Source organism: Sus scrofa, chromosome 13 (genome assembly GCF_054392235.1).
Source record: "Sus scrofa isolate SSC_HxYL_T2T_F1_AM1 chromosome 13, Sscrofa_HxYL_maternal_Yorkshire_Landrace_v2.0, whole genome shotgun sequence".
In the NCBI taxonomy this organism is placed as follows: Eukaryota; Metazoa; Chordata; class Mammalia; order Artiodactyla; family Suidae; genus Sus; species Sus scrofa.
This window is the reverse complement of record NC_139395.1, coordinates 176,559,148-176,584,699: the sequence shown is the minus strand read 5'-3', so window position 1 is coordinate 176,584,699 and position 25,552 is coordinate 176,559,148. Positions and strand designations below refer to the sequence as shown.

At 35.4% G+C, this 25,552-nt stretch overlaps 2 protein-coding genes across 5 annotated transcripts in view; one reads left to right on the top strand and one right to left on the bottom strand.

The window, feature by feature from the left end:
- LOC146397788 (uncharacterized) overlaps positions 1-25,552 on the bottom strand; it is a 797,689-nt gene that overhangs the window by 529,429 nt on the left and 242,708 nt on the right. The gene's annotated exons all lie outside the window — the stretch shown is intronic.
- Positions 17,159-18,118, top strand: LOC100513883 (olfactory receptor 5K4-like). The gene has a single exon (XM_021069828.2). The coding sequence runs from the start codon at positions 17,159-17,161 to the stop codon at positions 18,116-18,118; it is 960 nt and encodes a 319-aa protein (XP_020925487.2).

Genomic DNA, 25,552 nt, shown 5'->3' with positions numbered 1-25,552 from the left:
AACTCAGTGTTCTCACTGAAAAAAACACTTAGAAAAGACAAATGATTTATACCTCTCCCAAAATTTATTTTTACTAGAGACCAGTTCCTTTAAAACAAGGTAGTAAAGAATACCTAGATACAATAAGTGGTATTCTTTGGAGAAAAACTAAATCTGAATTTACCCATATGCTAAATAGGGATAATAACAGTCTCCAAGAGCTATTGGCAAGGTTAAAGGACATAAGAGAAAGTGGCTTTTAAACAGAAAAAAATCTTTGCACTTTTTTTCTCTAATCATCTTCAGAAAATATTTTTAGTATCATATTGTTTAGTCACCAAGTGTTTGTAGTTTATGAAGTTTTTTTTTGGTTGATTTCTAGTCTTACAGCATTGTGGTTAGAAAAGATGCTTGATACAATTTCAATTTTCTTAAATTTACTGTGGCTTGGTTTGTGGCCCAGAATGTGATCTATCCTAGAGAATGTTCTGAATGCACTAAAATGAATGTGTATTCTGTTGCTCTTGGATGAATATTCTGTAAATATATATTAAGTCCATCTGGTCTAATGCATCATTTAAGGTCTGTATATCCTTTTTGATTTCCTATCTTGATGATCTTTCCATTTCTGTAAGTGGGATTTTAAAGTCTCCCATATTACGGTGTTGCTGTTGATTTCTCCTTTTATGACTGTTAGCAGTTGCCTTATATGTTAAGTTGCTTCTATGTAGGGTACACATATATTTATAATTGTTAAATCTCCATCTTAAACTGATCATTTGATCATTATATAACATCCTGCTTTGTCTCTTGTAACTGTCTTTATTTTAGTCTCTTTTGTCTGATATGAGCATTGCTATATTGGCTTTCCTTTGAATTCTGTTTGAAAGGAATACCTTCTCCCATTCTCTCAATTTCAGTTGGTATGTGTCTCTAGAACTCAAATGGATCTCTAGCAGATAGCATATATATGGGTCTAGTTTTTGTATTCATTCAGCCAATTTATGTGTTTCAGTTGGAGATTTTAGTCCATTTACAGTTAAGGTAATTTTTTTTTGACTTTTTGCCATTTCTTGGGCTGCTCCTACAGCATATGGAGGTTCTCAGGCTAGGGGTTGAATCAGAGCTATAGCAGCTGGCCTATGCCAAAGCCACAGCAACACAGGATCCGAGCCACATCTGCAACCTACACCACAGCTCACAGCAACACTGGACCCTTAACCCACTGAGCAAGACCAGGGATGGAACCCACAACGTCATAATTCCTAGTTGGATATGTTAACCACTGAGCCATGACGGGAACTCCTATAGTTAAGGTAATTATTGATATGCATGTTCTTATTGCCATTTTTTTAATTGCTTTGGATATGTTTTGCTGGTCTTTTTTATTCCCTTCTCTTGTTCTTTTGTGGTTTGATGACTATCTTTAGCATTGTGTTTGGATTTTTTTTTTTTTGGTCTTTTGTCTTTTTAGGGCCACACCTGCAGCATATGGAAGTTCCCAGGCTAGAGGTTGAATCAGAGCTATTGCTGCCAGCCTACTCCAGAGCCACAGCAATGCCAGATCTGAGCAGCATCTGTTACCTACAGCACAACTCACCTTAACGCCAGATCCTTAACCCAATGAGCGAGGCCAGGGATTGAACCTGCAACCTCATGGTTCCTAGTCAGATTCATTTCCACTGCACCATGATGAGAACTCTGGATTGCTTTTTCTTACTTGTCTGTATGTCTATTGCAGATTTTTGGTTTGCAGTTACCATGAGGTTTTGATACAGGAGTCTCTCTCTCTCTCTCTCTCTATCTATATATATCATACAGACCAACAGACATATACAAAAGATTGTAATGAGTTTCTGGTCTCTTAATTGCAAATGCATCTCCAGTATTGTGCATTTGTACCTTCCTCTTCTCATGACTACTGGTTTTGGTATCATATTTGTGTGTGGATGACTTCCTACCTTTAATATATGTTGCCCTTACCAGTGAGCCTTCTCATTTATAATTTTCTTGTTTCTAGTTGTGGCCTTTTCCACCTAGAGAAGTTCCTTTAGAATTTGTTGTAAAACTGGTTTAGTGGTCCTGAATTCTTTTAGCTTTTGTTTGTCTGTAAAGCTTTTGATTTCTTCTTCAAATTTGAACAAGAACCTTGCTGGGTAGAATATTCATGGTTGTAGGTTTTTTCCCTTAATTACTTTAAGGCCACTCCCCTCTGGCCTGCAGAATTTCTGCTGAAAAAGCACCTGTTAACCTTATTGGGGTTCCCTTATATGTTATTTGTTGCTTTTCCCTAGCTGCTTTCAATATTTCTCTGTCTTTAATTTTGGTTAGTTTGACTAATATGTACCCCAGAGTGTTTCTCTTTGATTTTATTCTATATGGTACTCATTGTGCTTCTTGGATTTGAATGAGTGATTCCTTCCCCATGTTAGGGAAGTTTTCATCTATTATCTCAATAAATATTTTCTCCAGCTCTTTCTTGCTTCTCCTTCTCACACTCCTATAATGTGAATGTTGGTGTCCCAGAGTTCTCTAATATTGTCCTCACTTATTTTCATTCTTTTTTTCACTGATTTCTACCAGTATGTCTTCCACTTCACTTAGTTGGTTTTCTCCCACATGTATGCTGCTAATTGTTCATTTGAGTGAATTTTTAATTTACCATATTTTGCATCTATGCTTAATATTTAAATTTTCTATTATTTAATCAATGTTTCTTATAATTTATTTATCTGTGCCTATTTTGTTCTGAGACTTTGGATCATCTTTATCATTATTACTCTAAAGTCTTTTTTCATGGAATTTGCTCATATCCAATTCACTTAGTTATTTTTTTTCTGGAGTTTTGTCTTATTCCTTCATCTTACTCATATTTCTCTGTCTTTTCATTTGTATGCTATTTGTCTCCTTTTTTAGGCTAGAAGCTAGAGCTTCCCTTGTTTCTGGTTTATGCTACCTTGAGGGTAAAGATGATACAGGGGCTTGTTAAAGGCTTCCTGATGGGAGGGACTGGTGCCTGTCCACTGATAGGTAGAGCTGAGTCTTGTCCCTCTGGTTAGTGGGCTTTGTCTCTGAGAGTTATTAGAGGCAGCTGTGTGCCTAAGGAGGACTTTAGGTTGCCTGTTTGCTGATAGGTGAGACTGTGTTCCTACTCTGTTTGTTGTTTTCCCTTGGGAGTCTCGGCCTTCATGGGTAAGGCCATATTTTTTCCAAATGGCAGCCTCCTGGAGTGCTCATGCTTATGATTATTACCTGGGACATCAGTCTCTAATGCCTGGTCCCCACAGTGAGTCATAGACACTCTCTGCTTTCCCCAGAACCTCCAAGCACCACAGGTACCTCAAACACATATTCCTATGTATTCCTTGCTTTGCCCTGGAACCCAGTACAAATGAAACCCTGTACGCACCCTCCCAAGAGTGGAGTCTCTGTTTTCCCCAGTCCTGTGGAGCATTCTGTGCACAACACCTACTGGCCTTCAATGCTAAATGCTCTGGGAGCTCCTCCTCCAAATGCCAGACACCCAGGCTGTGGAACCTGGGATTTGGAACTCTCACTGCTGTGGGAGAGCCTCTGCAATAAAGTTATTTTCCAGTTGTGGGTCACTCACCTGATAGATATGAAATTGTTTATTTCGTGAAAGAGCACTTTCTACCATCTCAACGTGGCCTATTCTTTGTCTCTGGGTGTAGGATATCTTTTATGGTAGTTTATAATTCATTTTGTTGATGGCTTTTCAGCAGTTAATATTAATTTGGTGTTTCATCATAGGAGATGAGCTTGAGTACTTCTACTCTGCCATCTTGTTTCTAATCTCCAGCAAAAAATTTAAATCCAAAAATACATATTGCCATAGAGTAGTTGTTCTGGTCTCTTGAGTCTATGACTCTTTTAATTCATTCTGAGTTTTGCTCAACTAAATGGTAGAAGAGGAAATCTGTTTTATATAAGCATGAACCTCATGAGATACTAAACATGGGTAAATGTTTCCATTTTATTTTTTGTACAAAATAATACTGCATAATAAGTTATATAAAATAATTGAAAGGAAAACAACCTTCTGTGTATTTAGTTATACCCAAGTAAACTTCATGATAATAAAGGCACAATTAATATTTGTTTCATTTAAATCATATACATAAAGAACATCCTATAATTTTTTTTTGCTTCACCTGAAGACATTGCTGGCTGCAATTAATTATTCTGACAGTGTTACTCTGCTTTATTTGTATTATTTTGACTAAAATATAGACACACTTAGGTAAGATTTATTATAATACTAGGCATCTTAATAAACTGTTCAGAAAATTTACAAGTCATGTAAATGAAAAATGAAATTGTGTTGATTCTGGAAGATGAAATAAACTTTGAGGTGTATTCTATGACGATGCCACCTATAAGGTGACTAAGAAACAAAGGATCTCTTAAAAACAATGTAACAAAATCAAGAAACATCAAATGATCACCTATTTCTTATCAGAAACAATAGAGACTTAAAGATAGAACTTCATCTTTAAAGTGATAAAAGAAAAGAAAAGAAAATATGTCAACTGAAACCTCTATACCTGGTGAAAATATAATTCAGGAATAAAAGCACAATAAATATATTTTTAGATAATAGAGACTAAGGGATCTGCTATTAATATCATTGCAAAAAATGTACTTCTTAATGAAGGGAAATGAGTTCAGACAGAGACTTGGACTTCAGGAAGAAGTGAAGATTCCTGAAAATAATAGTTATGTAGATAAATACAAAAGAGTATTTTTCCATTAATTTATTTAAAATAGGATGTTTAGAGCAAAAATATGATTTATATTAGGGATATGAAATAAATATATTTAATATATACAACAATTACACCTTATAGGCCAGGAAGTGTATAAATAGATCCACATAACTGTAAATTGTTCAATTTTGTGATAAATGGTAGAATATTAAAACTTTGAAAAGTGCTAAGAATGTATATTGTAATCCTGAGAGTGGCACCATCATACCATCAGAGAGGTATAGAAAAAAACAGACGTTAAAAACATAAAATAGTAAAATGTTACACATAAGTCCAATCTTGTCAATAATTACATTAAAGTTAAGTGGAGACTAAATACACCAATTAAATTACAGAGATTCTTTCAATAGATTTTCAAAAAGCATGAGAGGATTCTAAAAAGATGGTTGGAACATCAGAAAACTTTCTCCCTATCTAAATAAAAATTGCACTGGCAGAATCTCTATAATAGAAATACTATGGAACTCTTAGGTCTATTGAGAACTTTTAACTTCCATGGGAGGTTTGGATAGCAAATTTGGTTAATTTTGGTGGATTTTAGCTCTTTGCACAGCTATCCATCCTCTACACCATACACCATGGGAGACAGCTGTCATGTGCTCCTGGAGCTGCTGGCACACATGCTACAAGAGCCAGGGTAGCTGAAATAGCACCTATCATCAAAATATTGGGGGTTTTAACAGAGATTTCTGATCACTAATTCTGATCACAGAGCTGTAGACAAAGAAGAAAGAACCATTTTTGTTGTTATTCCTATCATTGTTGCAAACCGCCTCCCCCTACCCCGATTGAAGTGACTATGAGGGGATTTAATGAGATGGCACCATTTCCCCTTCATTAACTTTTCTGTTTTCCCCCACTTTGGGTCCAAACACCAAAGGCTAGTATATCCAAAAGCAACTACATGTATGGGAAAAATAAGAATGTTACCATCCACACCTAAGGAAACATTCAGGCTCAGGGAAAAAAAACCTGAATAGACCCTAAGTTTATACCTCAGGCTGATCCTTAGCAAAGAGACAACCTACAACAATTAAAAAATAAGAACAAAAACAAAACCCCAAAACCAACAACAGCAAACCCTAGAGAAGATGAAAGTTTAATTTCCAAAAATAGTACATTATTAGATCCAAATGTCCATTGTTTAACAAAAAATCTCAATCTCCAAACATACAAAGAAATATGTAATTATGACACTTTCAAAGAAAAAAGATAAGTCAACAGAAACTGTCCCTGAAATAGACCTGATAGCAGATTTACCATATAAAGACTTTTTTTTTCTTTTTAGGGATACACCTACAACATACGGAAGTTCACAGGCTAAGAGTCAAATTGGATCTGCCACTGCAGGCCTATGTCACAGCCACAACAATGCCAATCCATATCTGTGAATCTACGTCACAGCTTTCAGTAATGCCAGATCCTTAACCCACTGAGCAAGGCCAGGGGTCAAATCTGCACCCTCACAGAGACTATGTCAGGTTCTTAACCCACTAATCCACAATGAGAACTCTGAGATAAAGACTAAAATAATTATCTTAAAGATGCTTAATGAACTATAGGAAGATGTAGAATAAGGCAAGAAAATGATGTATAAGCAAAATAGGAATATTAATACAAATAAACCTAAAAATAAATCGAAAATAAATTCTAGAGTTAAAAAACACAATAATCGATATTCACAAATAGGACTCAAAGCCACATTTGAACAGGCAGAAGAAAGAAATAGTGAACTTGAAAATAGGACAGTGGAAATTATCAAGTCTGAGGAATAGAAAGGAAAACACTTGAGAAATGTGAATAGAGCTTAACGGATCAATGATTTACCATCAAGAAAATCAACATACACGTGTGGAAATTCCAGAAGGAGATGGACAGAAAAGGCCATAGAGAAAATGTAAAGAAAAAAATGGCTGAAGACTTCTGATAATTGATTTAAAAAAAACAAAACATGAATATAAACATCCCAGAAGCTCAACAAACTCCAAGTTGGACTACCTCAAAGAGTTAACCCATAGACACACATTAAAACTCCCAAAAATCAAAGACAAAGAGATAATTTATGTGAGGTGAACATCATAACCCCTTAACTACACAAACTAAAGACAGAATTTGGAAAGCAGCAAGGGAGAAGTGACTCATCACATAGAAGGGATCCTCAATAATATTATCAGCATATTTTTCATTAGGAAATTTGGAGGTGAGATGGCAGTGGGCCATTATATTCAAACTGAAAAAAAGAAGGATAAAAACTGTTAACCAATAATCCTGTATCTGATGAATTTCTTCAAAAGTGAGGGAGAAAGTAAACCATTCTAAGATAAATAAAAACTGAGGGAGTTCATTACCACTATACCTGTTGTGCAAGAAATGCTAAATTGATTCCTGTAGGTTAAGGTAAAAGAACACTTATATGGTAACTTCATAAGCTCTATGAAAAAATAAAGATCTCAGTAAAGGTAAATGCATAGGCAATTACAAAAGCTTTTATTATTGTTACCATGATGTGTAACTTCACTTTTTGTTTTCTACATGATTTAGAGACTAATATATTAAAATTACTATTCTAAAAGCTAGTATTATTATAACCTGACAATCTCATGTTTTGTTTTCTACATAATTTAAGGGACTAATGAATTTTAAAATTATTAGTTTATGTTTTTGGACACATAATGCATAACAATGTAATTTTGTGACATCACCACCAAAAAAAAGTGGGGATGGAGCTCCTGGAGAAGCAAAGTTTTGTGTGTCATTAAAGTTGAAATCCTGTGAAATTGGATTTTTATGAACATTATACAACTACAGATGTGATAAATTCATTTGAGTGATAAAAAAGTAAAGTTAAACTTGTATAAATTCAAATAAGATAGCTATAATTTTAGGATGTTAAATGTAATCTCAATGGTAGCCACAAAGAAAATAAAAATATATATGGACAAGGAAATGAATAGAGAATTTAAGCATTTCATTACAAAAAAATCAACGGGCTACAAAAGACAATAATGTAAGAAATGAGAAAAAGAAAATCGTAAGGAATATAAAAACAAATAGAAAAATGACAGAAGAAAGACCTTTCTATCAGTAATTATTTTTAATGTAAATAAGTTAAATTCTCCAATTGAAAGACAAAGATTGACAAAATGCTAAAATCACATGATCTAAAATGTGCTGTCTGCAAGAGATTTACTTTAAATGTAAAAATAACAAGTTTAAAGTGAAAAGATGGCTCTTAGCTAGCTTGGGTTGTTACAGTGAAATATCGTAAATTGAATGGTTTATCTACAACAGAAAATTATTTGTCATCATTATTAAGTTTGGAAATCAAAGAACATGGTGCTATCATGGTAAGGCTCTGGTGAGAGGCTGTGTCATGGTTTGTAGATGACTGCCTTTTCACTGCATCTTCACATGATGGAGAAGGGAGACAGGAATGAAGCTCTCTCCTATTCCTCTTATAAGGGCATTAATTGCATTCATGAGAGATACACTTTCACAATTTATCTTCCATAGGCCTCACCTCCTAAAACACATTGGGGGTTAGGATTTAAGAATATGAGTTTTGGGGAACATAAACATTCAGTTCATAACATTGGGAGACTATACATCTGTATGTTATGGACAATTCATCCATAACAGAGGGGTCCCTTGCCCCACCAAAATCAATTTTCTTTTCAATTAAAAAATCTATCTATTCTATCCATAATTCCAAAAGTCTTGTCATTCCACCATCAAGTCTAAACAGTAAAGTCCAGAGTCTCATCTAAATATCATTTAAATCAGGATGTGAGAGCGATCTGGCTGTGACAACTATCACCCCACTAATTGCCAGGGTTGATTCAGCTGATCTGGCTGGGTAGGTGGGTGTCCCCTTTCTCTTTAACTGCTCCATGTGAGTCCCTCCTGAAGCTGCCTGCTCAGTTGAAGAGGATGACCAGCTCTGATAGAGAAGGACCATTCTTTGGTCAAGGGTGTATGAGTAGCTGTACTCCCCTGCTAGAACCCCCAAATGAGCTCTCAAGAGCTAGTTTTTTGAAAATATAACTAAAAGTAACAAGTTTCTAGGCTCCCAAGAAGAAAAGAGAGAGAACCCAAATAAACAAAAAAGAAATAATTTAGAAATTTATATGGAAATACAGACTATGAAAGCCAAAACAGTTCTGAGAAAGAGAACAGAGCTGGAGGTATCATGTTCCCTGACTTCAGACTATACCATGAAACTACAATTGTCAAAGCAATATGACACTGGTGCCAAAACAGACACAGATCGAAGGAACAGGATGGAGAGTGGAAATAAACCCATGCACTTATGATCAATTAATCTGCACCAAAGGAATTAAGAATACAAAGTAGAGAAAAGAGATTATCTTCAGTAAGTGGTGCTGGGGAAGTTAGACAGCTATGCCTAAAAGAACAAAATTAGAACATTTTCTCACATCATGTATAAAAATAAACTCACAATGGATTAAAAGCCTAAATATAAGATAGGAAACCATAAATCTCTTAGAAGAAAACAGGCAGGACACTCTTTGATATAAACTAAAGCAATAATTTGGGTGTGTGTTTCCAAAGGCAAAGGAATCAAAAGCAAAGTAAAAATAAACAATGGGGCCTATTTAAACTTAAAAGCTTTTGCACAGCAAAGGAAACCATCAGCAAAACAAAAAGACAACCTATGGAATGGGAGAAAGTATTTGCAAATGATACAACTGATAAAGAGTTAATATACAAAATATGTAAATAAATCATATAATTCATTTTCAAAAAACCAAACAACCCAATTAAAAAATGGGCAGAAGATCTGAAGAGACATTTTATATATAAGACCTACAGATGGCCCATAGACATATGAAAAGATGTTCAACAGAACTAATCAGAGATTCAAATCAAAACCACATGAGATATCTTCCCATACCTTGCAGAATATCTATCATCAAAAAGTGTACAAATAATAAATGTTGGTGAGGATGTGGAGAAAAGGGAACACTAGTATGCTGTTAGTGGGTGTAAACTGGTGTAGACACTGTGGAAAATACTATGAAAATTTATTAAAAAAACTAAAATTAGAAACAGAAGTTGATCCCTCAATTCCACTTCTGTACATTTCCAAAAAAAAAGGAAAATACTAATTAAAAAAGATATACGCACCTCAAACTTTTTAGCAGTATTATTTACAATAGCCAAGATATGGAAAAAACCTAAGCATTCATCAACCTTTAGAAGATAAATGAATAAAAGATGTGGTATGTGTCTGTAAACACATACAAATACTCATACACAATGGAATATTACTCAGCCATAAAAAGGAATGAATTTTTGCCATTTGCAGCAATATGGATGGACATGGAGGATATTATGTTCAGTGAAATAAGTCAGACAAAAATACCATACATTACCACTTATATGTGGAATCTAATAAATAAAACAAATGAATATAACAAAACAGAAATAGACTAACAAACAGAGAGCCATGGCTTAGATCTGGAGTTGCTGCGGCTGTGGTATAGGCCAACAATTGCATCTCTGATTGGATGCCTAGCTTGGGAACTTCCATATGCTGCCAGTGTGACCTTTAAACAGCAAAAACAAACAACAAAAAAGCAAAAACAAACAAACTAAAACCAAAACAAACAAACAAACAAACAAAAAACAAAAAATGCACAGCATATGTTTAAGCCTATAAGACAGAATCCCATACTTTTAGGCTCTTATCCATAACTTACTACATGACTGATTTTTCAGAAACCCATTGAACATTTCCTATAGGCCATCTATTTCCAGGTGATGGAGTATGCAGGTTAATTGTATAGAAATAAGCCTATTCTGCACTTCCTTTGCAGTAAAATAAGTTTCTTAATCATAACCAATCCTATACAGAATACCATTCTGGTTTATAAGGCATTTTATGATTCTGCAGGCAGTGATGCTATCAGAAACTTCATGAGCAGGAATGGTAAATCCATATCCAGAACATGTTTCTGTTCTAAAGAGGATAAATCCATGTTCCCTCAATTATGGAAGCGATCCAAGGTAATCTTCGACAGGTGGCTAGGTAGTACTTAGGGAATATACTAGGACTAGTACCTAGCCAAATCAAAGGCTCAGCAAAATTCTAATTTTATAGATTAGACATGCATCAGTACTCTTAGGTCAGTCTTTGTAAGAGGAGGCCATGCTGTTAAGTAAATATAGCTAAAATCACTGTCATCAGAGATAAATGGGCACTTTGCTCCTGATAACACTGAGAAAACAGTGGGTATCCAGAAAAAGAAGTTAATATCCACAGAGCTTGTCATTTTGTCATTTGGTCTACCATCATTATTAAGAGCTTCCCCTAAAATAAATGCCATTTGGTGATCATTCACCTGGAAAATTATCTTTACTCTTCCATCCTGAGTGATCTATAAAAGGTAACAATTCCCAGATCTCCTTATCTCCAAGCATATGTTCCTATCCTTTCCAAAAAGCTTATCATATAGCAAAGTATTTTGTAGAAAAGGACATAAATTTATTCCCAAAGTATAGAAGTTTCTGCTGTGAATTCCTTATTGTTGTTTTCAGAGGCTGTGCAGCACTGGATTTCCTGAATCAAGAACCTAAGTGGTAGAGCAGCTGGTACTACAAACTAGACTTGTTTTGGTGTCTTCTTTAGTTCTGGCCCCCACTTGAAGCTGGCTGACTTATAAATGGCTCTGTCACTGAGTCAAAGTAGCACACAGATGTTGTATAGGTAAACTCCAAAATAAAGAAAAATTTATCAAGCATAGTACCACTTTTAGGTGGTAGACGATGTGAGGTACAGTAATTGTTTTTCACCTTGAAAGGGATATCTCATTATGCTCCAGACAATCAAACTCCATAAACTGCAATGTTATATCAGGACTCTAAATTATAGGGGGGTTATCTTCTACTTTCTAGTACACATATGTTTTATATAAAGGCATCTGAAGTAATTGCTATTACTGCTCCTTAGTTACAGTTAGCAAGAGGCTGTGAATATTATAGACCATCATGATATTTGGTGAAATGTCAAAATGATCAAGATCTGGAGTTCCCATTATGGTGCATCAGAAACAAATCTGACTAGTATCCATGAGGATGTGGGTTCGATCCCTGGCCTCCCTCAGTAGGTCAGGTATCCTACGTTGCTGTGAGCTGTGGTGTAGGCTGCAGATACAGCTCGGATCCTGCATGGCTGTGGCTGTGGTGTAGGCCAGCAGCTGTAGCTCCAATTTTACCCATAGCCTGAGAACTTACATATGCTGTGGGTATGGCCCAGAGAACAACAACAGAAAAAAAAATATCAAGGTCTTTTCAGACCTCATGGTGGCAGAAAGAAGGATAACTGATATATCTCCGAGACAGAATGTAAAGGTATATGTTGGGCCTGCTAAGTTAAAAGAAGTTGATTTTGTTTTTCTTACAAATTGAAATGGAGAGGTGGCACTAGTTAGATCAAGTTCATACTCAGTACCAGGAGCAATGTCGATTTGGTTCATTCAAGTTAGTACCTCTGGAACAGCAACTAAAATGGAAGACACCACCTGATTTACAGTAGATCACAGTTATTGTCCAAAAATCCATTACATTTATATACAGACCAAACAAGTAAGTTAAAATGGTGTATCTGATAGGGATCACCATTCTTACAAATCATTGATAGTGCCATTAATATATGCAATTGAGATATGGATTTGTAATTACATCTGGTTTACTACATTGATAAAGAGAAGGAATTTAAGGGTCTTCCACTTAGACTTTCCTTCCATGTTTCTCACGCCATGAATCACAGGAACAACATAGGTATTCTTCTAATTGTCAAGGACATCCACTACAGTTACATATTTAATAACTGGGGAAATAACCACAGGGTATATTGATGGGCCAACTGGGACACTGTAAGTCATATCTGAGCTAAGGTAGCACCTGTCACATGACCACTGTAAATCCCTTCTTTGATTATTGGGTCATACTGGCATTTTTGGTCTTCAGGCATTAAAGTCAATTTAGATCCAGTGTCTAGCAATCCCTTAAATGTCAATTTTTCTTTTTCTCCAGTGCAATCATTCAAGTAAGTGGCCAAAGTTTGCTTTTGGAAAGTACTGGAGGACATTTGATGGTATATACATATGTGGGAATGCTGCAAGTTCCTTCCACAAGGAGGAAAACCACCCCTTAAATCGAGGCATATGAGTTAACTTAGGTTTATAAAATGGGTGTGAAGATATAACTTTCTACTCTAGAAGCTCAAGTCAGGTGTTTTGCTACCTTAAGTCATTTCTATTATAAGACTGTTACATAGATCAAGTAGTATGTTATTAAGTTACCTGCTCTCCTTGGTCTAACACCCTTAGAATTAATGCTCATACATGTTCTATGGATTTCTACTGATAAATATTATCAGTCTCACAATTTTTTTTCAAGTTTTAGATATTTCCTCCTGGGTATACCTATAGCCCTGTAATATGCTGAAGTATGTATCAGAGGGTGGTCAATAGCATCAACTCATATAGTTAAGTTAATTAAAATAAATGACAGATGTGTTTTGAATTTGGTGATTAGGAGAGAAGTCATTATCTTGGTGAGAGAACAGTGTCAGCAAAATGGAGGGTATCATAAGCAGAACCAGTTATAATGCAAACCTCTCAGCTCCTCCGACTCCTAGAATGCACCCAGACTCTGGTTTACTTTGGCAACCGTGGTTTACTATCTATTCCTTAAATATACCTTATCCTTTAAAACTCCCATGCCTTTAACCTTCAGCCATGCTGCTTCTTCCTTCTATGATATCTTATCATACAATTTTCTGCTTACTGAAGTCTAGTTTTACTTCAAGAATCATAGGAATGTCATTTCATTGTTAAGTCTTCCCTTAGTCTTCTAAGCTGTGTTCTTCTTGTGTTCTCATAAACTTTATTATAGTTCTATTTTTATTTTAACTCAGTCTGAGCTTCTGCATATACAGTTGTATAAGTAATTTTGCTCTCTACATCAGTAGCTCAATGAAGGCCGGATTATTTCTTATTTATCTATATAGCTTCCTTCCCAACCCCACTCCCAATGTGGGTAACTCTTTACAAAACATCTGAGTGACTTGTCTATTATTTTTGACTTGTTTGTTATTAACATACTATAAATATTGAATTTAATTTAATGGAAATTTTTGCAACTAATTCAATAAACATTCTTTGAGAGCCTACATCATCTAGAACTCTGAGAGGTTTGCAATGTGGAAGATCAAAAATAAAATTAATCCATCTGAGAATAAATAACACTTTCACATGAAGAACAGCTGGAAGAATATACAAGAGAAGCATGATTAAGAGCTCTTTGTATTATAAAGACAATAAGTATTTTGCAAATCAGAAATTTGAAAATATCTTAATGAAGAGAAACAGATATATAAAGATTGAACAGGATTTGGATAGAGGAATAGGGCAGAGAGGGCATTTTAAGTGAGGAGCACATCCAAAGTAAATATTCTGAATTTAGGTTTTAACTCTAGTGCACCAAAGAATACGTAAGTGATAGGTATTTCTTTGGAGATGGATTTTAAGGTGAATGGCGAATGGCAGAAAATAGAATCATAGGTAATAGAAGTATTCTAATGAAGCCATTGGAATACTATGATAAAGGACAAAGATTTGGTTTAGAGAGTAATGAGGATAAAAAACATTTCCAGTCCATAGGAACAGATCTACAGAGAAAAAAGGATTCATACAGAAGATTGAAAAGTTCTCTGATGATGCACAAGTGAAACCAAAGAACACAATTTTAGCTTTGTTCAGATGATAAGTCTGTTGGATTTGGTCAGATTCATCAAAGGGAGTGAAGAAAAATGCAACTCTTCCTGATCATACCATGTTTTTGCCTTTTTTTCTGCAAATCCAAATCTCTCTTCAAATCTTGGTTTAACACTCACTTCCTCTATTATTTAACCAATATGAATTTTTATTCTTTCCACTATAGTTTTCAAGTAAAGAAGATGAGAAAGAGAGAAAGGGATATCAAGTGTGTGAAAAAGCACCATGATCCTTAAGCTGGCTTTTGTGATGTCCCTTTGTTTTAACCTCAGAATCTCAAAGGACATCTATACTTAATTGACACTCTTTGGTTTACTAGTGTTTGGGGCTCCATGTCTCTCAGGTTTGGAGTCTCTGCAGAAATACTTGATGCAGATGCCAAGGAAATCCCTTTAGAATCGATAGAAAACTTTTAACTTTGCTCCAAGGCTAACATAATTACTGTCACTGACTTATAGGTAGAGTGTTCTAAATTTTCATAATTTATTCCCATATGTTTTAAAGACCAAGGTTTATTTTATGAATTTAACTAAAAACAATATCAGCTGGGAAATCAGCTACTATAAAAGGTTTGCAAGCGAATTAGAAATATGAGGATTTCTAATTTATTTAAAATGGTAAAATGCAGAAATATGCATTTTCCCAAAACATGTCAGCATTTTCAATTGGTTACTCATTTTGTCTAATTAATAATATTCCTGGTTTGTCTCTAAATTGAAGACACTGTGGAAGGTCATAATGAAACACCATACGAGTGGATCATTCTTACCTATTCTGAGTACAAATGTAACATTGTCTTATGAGTAAACATACAGGTAAGGCTATAAATGTAAAATAGTTCTTTGAGGTAAAGCAAATTGATTTCTAATTTTGTTGAATAATCTATATTTCAAACTGGGTAAGATAAAATTAAATTTTATTCATTATTATTCTGATCCTTTATTTTTTCTATAAAACATGATTATTGAAAACTAAACCACAGTCCACATGATAAAAAGTTTTTAGTTGACTGACCATCATGTATTGCTAAAATAATAAAAATTGTCTTAGTTTTACAGAGGTTTTCCAAAACACTCTATTTCTGGAAGATTTTTTAAAAACTGTGGTAGGCCTAAAATATAAAAGGCAAACATATTTTCCTCATTTCATGACAACCATCCAATGATAAAACTCCAGAAAACTTCATGATGTTATGTGAACAGAAATAGTATATTAAATTCAGTACAGAAAAGGATAATGGATATAAAAAAAGCTAACTAAAGTGAATTTTTAAAATAAACTTTAAATAACTTTTTCTCTAACACTGTTTAACTGAAAAATACTGAAGCCAAAGACTTTTAGCAATTTCTGCAAGAAAACAAAAATGATTTTGGCATTCTTTAAAACTTATGTTTCTTGTGATGTTAACTGTACTTAGCTATAGCAAGTATATAATGAATTTGGGTGATCTTTGATTCCAATAAATATATAGTGCATTTGAGGAAAGAATGAGTTTATAAACCTAAACAATTATATAATAACAAATAGCTTCCATAGGATTCACCAAAATTGAGGACATTAGTTTCTATAGAACAGATGTAAGAAAGTACAAGATGGATATTTATTGTGAGGAATATAAATACTTTGAACGGAGACAAGGTGACAAAATCTCATAATGTTAGACATGCATGCAGGACACCTAAAACTAGAGAAAAAAATACTCGTATAAATTAATAATTTAGAGCAATAACTTCTTGGGGAAATGTGTCATAGCAATATAGGAGTAGTATCCAGAATGTGTTGAAATATATATTAAAACAATATCAAGATTAGCCTATTAAGAAAATTTAAAAATTGTCTATGTTCTTACTCTGTCTTAAGTGACTAAAACTGTCTTTAAAATATCCCTGGGTAAAGGGATATCAAGGTAGGGAAACTTTTTTTTAGGGCCACACCCACAGCATATGGAAGTTCCCAGGCTAGGGATCAAATTGGACCTCTAGCTGCCAGCCTACACCACAGCCATACCAAGGCAGGATCTGAGCCAGATCTGTGATCTACACCAGAGCTCACATCAATGCCAGATCCCTGATCTACCAAAAGAGGCCAGGAATTGAACCTGCATCCTCATGGATACTAGTCAGATTAATTTCCTCTGTGCCACAAAAGGAACTCCTTGGATATTTTTAGAAATTATACATTTAGACATTTAGACATTTAAAATGTCTGATGTATTTGATTTTTAAATACCACAGCAGTCACATAGGATTGTATTTAAAACATCATTTCCTTAAGAAAAAGACACCATAAAATTTTATTGTGTCTTCGAATTTTGTAAATGTCACATTATATATACTGACCAGGAATTGATATATCAGTACTGGGTAATTGATACAGAAAATCTTTTCTGTCTTGGCAATTTATATAGGTATTTCCAGACTATCCCTTTGTACACAATTTGTGATACTTTTGTTCTTGCAGAATACATAGAATGATTAAAAATGAGCTTGTTTCTTTTTGTATGAAGGGAAGTTAGAGGGGAGAATTAGATATATTCTAATTGAGAATCTCCTTTTTTCTACAATTTCTATGTCAGCTAATAACCCAGGAATGGATAAGGAAAACCAGTCCTTGACAACTGAGTTTATCCTTGTAGGATTTACAGATCACCCAGTGCTGAAAACCCTTCTGTTTCTGGTATTCCTTACCATCTATCTGATCACCATGGTGGGAAACCTTGGTCTGGTGGCACTGATATTTACAGAGCATCATCTTCACATACCAATGTACATCTTTCTGGGTAACCTGGCTCTCATGGATTCTTGTTGTTCCAGTGCCATCACCCCCAAGATGATAGAGAATTTCTTTTCTAAAGACAGAAAAATTTCCCTGTACGAATGCATGGCACAATTTTATTTTCTCTGCCTAGCTGAAACTGCAGACTGCTTTTTCCTAGCAGCAATGGCCTATGATCGCTATATAGCCATCTGCAACCCACTGCAGTACCACACCATGATGTCAAAGAAACTGTGTGTTCAGATGACCACAGGGATCTACATAGCTAGTAACCTGCATTCTATGATTCATGTAGGACTTCTGTTAAGGCTAACTTTCTGCAGATCTAGTCAAATTGATCACTTTTTTTGTGATGTTCTTCCACTCTATAGACTGTCCTGTACCAACCCTTATATTAATGAACTAATGATATATATTTTTTCAATGCCAATTCAAATCTTCACCATTGCCACTGTCTTGATCTCTTATGTTTGTATTCTTTTCACTGTTTTCAAAATGAAATCCAAAGAAGGGAGAGGTAAAGCATTTTCTACTTGTGCATCTCATTTTCTATCTGTCTCGATATTCTACATTTGTCTTCTCATGTATATTCGACCATTTGAAGAAGGGGATAAAGATATACCGGTGGCAATTTTTTACACAATAGTAATTCCTTTACTAAACCCTTTTATTTATAGCTTGAGAAACAAGGAGGTGATAAATGTTCTGAAAAAAATTATGAGGAATTATAATATTCTTAAATTTCATCTTCTATGGAAAACTAACTTTAATTGATTAAAATGGTCTATTATAAGGGGCACAGAAAATGAGAAATATGTTCTTATGTAAAATACTAAGTTTTAAATAATTACACTATGTTGTTTAAAAGATATATGAATGAAATTTCATAACTGGCTGGCAAATTTAATCCAAATTCAACAGTATCAGAGTAAATCAGAAGAAAACTCAGTGACAGTTTTCATTACTAACTCTTTGAACTGTTTCAGACTAGTCTTTTAAACATTAGTAAAACTACATAGCATCAAAAATTAAGTGCTTAAATGTATAGAAGAGTTGGCCTTAACCTTGTCTAGTTAATGGAAGACATTGTATCTTATTCTATATAGAATGTTTGAAACATTTAAAATTGTCTGGCAGGGAACAGAAATAGTCTTTATTCATAAAACTCATCTGAAGACACAAGTATATTGGTTTGAGAGAGAGAGAGACTAGAAGCAGCTAAATAACTGCAGTAATCTTTATTTAATGTAATGAAGTTTTATCTGAATAAGACTCCAAAAAAGGGGAAAAACGGAAAAATGAGGAAAAACGGAATTAGAAGGAATACAAACACATACACACACTTATACACACGTCAATTTTATAGAAGAATTAACAATGAATTATAAAAAGTTGGCTATAGTATATCAAAATAAATTTTAACCTGAAGTATGATTAAGGTCATTTAACTTTCTGAAGGCATCATGTTTTGTATCATGGAATACAGAATAGAAACTTACATAGTAAATACTCAATAAGCATTTTAAAACCACATTAATAAAGGTGATATTTATTTTTAATATTTTTGAGAAATACTGAAATATATATATATATATATTTAATATACACATACATACATACATATTTGTCTTTTCTATGGCTACACCTGTGGCACATGGAGATTCCCAGGCTAGGGGTCCAATTGGAGCTGTAGCTGCCGGCCTACACCAGAGCCACAGCAACGTGGGATCTGAGCCATGTCTGTGACCCACATCACAGCTCACAACAATGCCAGATCCTTATTCCACTGAGGAAGGCCAGGGAGTGAACTAACAACCTCATGGTTCCTAGTCGGATTTGTTAACCACTGAGCCACAATGGGAACTCCTATTTTCTTTCTTTACTGGCAATGTTTACTTATATAAATTATCTGTTCACCAATCCTTTCAGTCTTTTTTTCTCTCATTTATTTTTACTACTGTTTATCAAGAAAAGATAATAAAATGATGTGGCTATTAGTGGCAATTAAGTTCTCTGTGTGTTAATTGTATTTTCAAATTGGTTTGTGTTACTTATAATTGATAAAAATATAATTTGATATAATTTGACATTTTCAGGGTCATTAATTTCTGTCTTATATGGTCTTTCATGCATTTTTATTTAGAACTTCTATTCTTAATATGAGATCTACTATTAACCACTTTTTCTGATTCTCTTTCTTCTAACTCTCTCCTCCTCCTCTACAACCTCAGTCTCCTTGTTTTCCTCCTCTTTTTTTGATAGTTTAAATTTTTACACTTTACCTTGATTATCCCTGGGATTTATTTAATATATAGCCTGAATTGAAGATGTAAATTTATTTGGCTTATTTAACCAAAAATAATATGCAACTTAATTTAAATCAAATAAACATTTAAGAGGACTTCTTTGGGAATGTGTCAGTATAATTCCATATTTGCATGGAAAAATTATAATCAATAAGCAAACAGGCTTGATGTATTAAATATTAAAATATATAATGATGTTCCAATTATAGAAATAATTTGGCTTTAAATAAAAAATCAGCATACAGATCAATGGAAATAAATGAAATTGTCCAGAAGTGAACTCCCACGTAGAACATCACAAATCAACCAGGAAAGAAAAGGTTGTTTAAAGAATCATCCTAAGCCAATTGTCTATTTATGTTCCATTGTGTTAATTTGTAAGTCCTCTCTCATTCAAAGATATTCCATAAACTTATTTTGTATTTTTTCCCATCTTAAATTTTTACACATAAAAATTTTACTCAAATGGAATTCATTTCAGAATGTTGCAAGGTGAAAATTAAAGTTCTTTTTTATTGCTAACCAGCATTTATTAACTAATTCTTTTTATGCCTCCTTTTTGTTCATACACACACACACACACACATGCATACATGAAAAGGTCTATTTCTAGCTTATCTAGTATGCACAACAGAAACTGACAGTTCTAGAGTTCAGTTCAAGATGGCAAAGCAGGAAAATGTGAACCATGTCTCCCTTCATGAACACATAGAAAACACATCTACATGTGGAGTAATTCTCACAGAAAACAATCTGGAGACCAGCAGAATTCTTGAATAACCAAGGCTGTAAGAAAGATCCACATGGAATGGGGTAGGAAGTGAAGAGATCAGGAATGGCACCCCTAGGAAGGGATACAGAAGAAGAGGGGGATTCCACTGGTGGAGTAAACTTCTTCCCTGGAAAGTGAGTGGATCAAACCACATACTGCATACTCTATCCCTGGCATACAACACGGAGAAAAGGAATCCTCCTAGGTGTTCTGAAAAGCAGTAGAAATAAAAATGAAGGATGTAAGAATTCTAGACTCTGCTTATGAAGAGCATGCCTACACATTCTTGCTCCCAAAAGGTAGAGGAAGATTTCCCATTACTCCCTAGAGCTGAGCACCTGTTCCATCCATGTTTACACCATGGCATAGCTGGGACAAGGGTTATGCCACACTGGGTCAAGGGCTTCTGTGGCTGATGGGAAAACTCATTTGTGAGAGATGGAGAAAGCTTAAACCTCAAATACATCTAAAAGTGGTGGGGGCAGCCATTACTGGTGCTTATGGAGACAGTTCATCAAGGTGGTCTGTGACTGAGGCCAAAAATGCCTCAGTCCATGCCAGACCCAAGCAGAGTACTTCCTATAGCCCCTCTAGCTCCAGAACTGCTTCCTCTCATGCTGGGAGGAAGAAGATTCCACACAAATGGAAGAGAGCTGCCTCACACTGATGCTTATACCTTCTGTTCCAGCTATTAGGGACCTGCCCCACACCCAAGATTGGCATGGGTCACTGAGAAGAGAAGGTCCTGGCTCACACCTGCCTCTGGCTCTAGCTCCCTCCATTTCTAGCCCTACCTGCTATGAAGGTGACAGCAACCAATAAACTATGAGAAGATGAGACTTATGCTCATGTCAGATTCAGCTCTCCCACCAAAGCCACTGGGTACAGGTGGATTGTATAGGCATGCTCCCATAAAAGGATGCCACTTTAAAAAAAAAATAAGAAGTTTCAAATAATTTCACAGAAGCAGAGAAATTTAAGCAAAATGAGGAGAAAAAAATTGTTTGAATTAAAATAACAAGAAACAACCATATATATATATGGACTGCTATACTAAAACCTCATGGTAACCACAAACAAAAGATATAATAGAAAAATAGATACAACACAAACAAGAAAAAGGAATCCAAATACAACATAAAATATAGTCATCAAATCACAGGAGAAGAGAACAAAGAAGATGGAAGATACAAAGCCAGAAGAAAGAAAATGGCAATAAATGCATGAGTATTGATAATTACCTTGAATGTAAATGGATGAAATGTTTCATGAAAAAGGCACATACTGGCTGAATGGACACAAAACAAAACCCATATGTATGCTGTCTACAAGAGACCGACTTCAGACCTAGGGACTCATAGATACTGAAAGTGAGGGGATGTAAGAAAATATTCCATGCAAATGGAAATCAAAAGAATGCTATAGTAGCAATACTCACAGAAGACCAAACAGACTTTAAAATAAAGACTATTATAAGAGACAAAGAAAGACAGTACCTAATGACCAAGGGATCAAGCCAAGAAGAAGACATAGCAATTGTAAATATATATGCAGCCAACACAGGAGCACCTCCATATATAAGGCAAATGTTAAGACATAAAAAGAGAAATAGAAAAATAACACAATAATATTGAGGGACTTAAACATATAACATACATCAATGGAAAGATTATCCATACAGAAAATCAGTAAAAAAACACAGGCCTTAAATGACACATTAGACCAGATAGACTTAATTGATATTTATAGAGCATTTCATCTGAAAGCAACAGAGTACAAATTATTTTCAATTAGACATCAAACATTCTCTAGGATAGACTGTCTGCTGGGCAACAAAGCAAGCCAAGGTAAATTTAAGAAAAACTGAAATCTTACTAAGTATCTTTTCCAATCATACCACTATGTGATTAGAAATCAAGTACTAGGGGAAAAAACTGCAAAAAAAAAAATACACCAACACATGGATTCTAAACAATATGCTACTAAACAACCAAAGGAAAATTGAGGAATTCAAAGAGTAAATTAAAAAAGTAGATAGAAATGAAAAGGAAAAACCTGATAATTCAAAATCTGTGGAATTCAGCAAAAGAAATTCAAAGGAGGAAGACTATAGCAATGAAATCTTACATTAGGAAATTAAGAAAACCTCAAAAAAACATAATCTTACACATAAACTAGCAAAAGAAGAAAAAAGAAAACCCAAAGTTAGTAAAACAAGTAAACATATAAAGGTCAGAACATAAATAAATTTGAGACTAAGAAAAGAGTTCTAAGATGGTGGAGTAGCAGGATTTAAGGCTCACCTACTCCCACAAATACATTGAAAATACAAATACATGTGGAACTATTCACACAGAAAATTTGCAAAAAAATGACAAAATACCTCAAGATTATGATAGGGCAAGAAAAAAATCACAAAACTAGATAGGACATGAGAAAGAACAAAGAAGGCCAAGAGAAAAGTAAGTGACAGGAAAGGAGATGGGACCTGCTTTTCCAGGAGGGACTTGGAAAGAGGAATAATTCCTGCACCCAAGGAATTTCCCTCACCGGTGATGAGATTAGCCAAAAATAAAAGAGACACTCTAGAAAAATGGTGCAAAGCAATTAAAAAGGAGGCAGTCCTCCACAAACTATTAGTGCTAAGGGTAGCAGGCAACCATAGGCAGGTACCAGCAGGTGCTGGGAGCTAAAACTTTGCCTTAGAGATCAGACCAAAAGAGGGAGCTGGGGCCAGCTATATGGGGGAAAAATGGGGTTGACCATGCAGAAACAGCTTGGAGGGACTAGAGTATAGGGTAACCACAACGGAGAATAACTAAGTGGAGGCAAACCAGTTGGGATTAGAGATTAGATGCCATTGTTTGGGGAGGGGGGAGGAAAGGAAAAGGGCAGGATCCACCATTACAGCTTTGTTCCCTGCACCCACTTTCTCAAGCTACAGGACACTGCCTGCATCAGCTCAGGAAACCACCTGGCAGTGGCTGGGGAGCAGCCCTGCCTATAGGACTACAGACTTCTTGGAGCAGGTGCACTAACTGCCTATAGGAACAGCATAAGTTCCTGGTTCCTACCAGTGGCCCCAGCATTAGTTGAACACAACCTGTGCCAGAAGAGCAGCCAGAAGAGCAGCCAGAAGTGCAGCCAGAAGTGCAGCCAGAAGCAGTGGCACCCATCCCCTGAGAGATCAGGTAAAACACAGGCAACTTGGCTCTGCCCAGAGTATCTGCAGAGGCTCATGGAATCAGCGCACAATCACTGCCAGAAGAACTGCTAGTGGCAGCACCTAATCCCACAAGAGGCTGCCGGTGCCCATTCCCTGTCAATCAGGGAAAATGCAGATTCCTTGGCTATGCCCAGAGAACCTGAAGAGGTTCTAGACAGCAGGACAGTGCCAGAAGAGCTGCTGATATCAGACCATTCCCTGTGAGCTGCTGGGAGGAGCACCCATTCCTGTGAGAAGTCTGCCAGTGCCTGCTCCCTGATGGAGCTATAGGCTGACCCACTGGAGAAAAGCACAAGACACAATGCCCCTGCAAGTGGCCCTGAGAAGGATCAGGTCAGAGGCATTTTCTCCATGCCAATTCTGATTAACCCACATTCTGATCCAGAGGGCTTCAGAAAGCACTCCTATCAGCAGCAAGGCAGAGGGAGCGACTGCCAGAAACACACATACTTCAGCTACATAAAGAGCCTGTGAGCAACAATTAGGCAGAACCCCCCTGCCCCTGAGGCTTTATAGAGAGATCCTTAGAGTGGCTAAGCAAGGGGAGTGCTGGCAGAACAGCAGTACATGCTCCTATATCTACAGAGAATAGTCTCTAGAGCCTTCCAAGCAAAGGGAGAGGTGCCAAGAAGAACTGCTGACCCTGCAAGCTATAAAAAATAGCTCTCAAAACTACCTGCTAGCAGGAGGGCCTTTAGGAGACACTGTTACCACTGCAGGCTACAAAAGCAAACTGTAAATGGTTAAATACTGCCAACTGCCTCACAGACCATATCCCTATCCTTAGCAGTCACCCAGCTACAGGAGAAGTATGATACTGTTGTTCCCAAAACATGCTCTGGATACAAGAGTAGCAATACTCATATAAGACAAAATAGATTTTAAAATAAAGAAGGTCACAAATGACACAGAAAGACATTACATAATGATCAAAGGATAAATACAAGAAGAAATAATCATTATAAATATATACGCACCCAATATAGGAACAGCACAATATATATGACAACTACTTTCAGCTATAAAAGGGGAAATTGACAGTAACACAATAATAGTGGGGGACTTTAACACCTCACTTCTAGCAATGGACATATCACCCATACAGAAAATCAATGAGGAAATACAAGTCTTAAATGATACATGAGACCAAACAGACATAACTGATTTCTACAGAACATTTGAACCCAAAGTGGCAGAATTTACTTTCCTCTCAAGTGCACACGGAACATTCTCCAGGATATACCACATCTTTGGCCACAGATCAAGACTTGGTAATTTTTTTTAAAAAATTGAAAGTATTTCAAGCATCCTCTCTGATCACAATGCTATGAGGTTAGAAATTAACTACAAAAGAACAGCAAAAAAATTGTTGGAAGCAAAACAATATGCTACCAAACAACCCATGAGTCACTTAAAATATCAAAGAGGAAATTAGAAGATACATACAGAAAAATGGCAATAAAGACAAAACAATCCAAAACCTATGGGACACAGCAAAAAAGTTCTGAGAGGGAAGTTTGTATCAATGCAATATTATCTCAGGAAAGAAGAAAAAACTCAAATGAACAACATAACATTACAACTTAAACATAAAGAGAAGAAAGAACAATGCCCAAAATTAGTAGAAAGAAAGAAATCATAAAGATTAAGAAGAAATTAATCACATAGAGACAAAGAAAATAGTTGAGAAGATCAATGAAACAAGAAGATAGTTCTTTGAAAAGATGAACAAAATTGATAACTGTTAGACTCATCAAGAAAAAAAGGGAGAGGGTTCCAATTGACTAAATTAGAAATGAAAAAGGGGAAGTTACAATGGACACTGAAGAAATAAAAAGGATCATAAGAGACTACTATGAGCAACTCTATGCCAATAAAATGGACAACCTAGAAGAAATGGACAT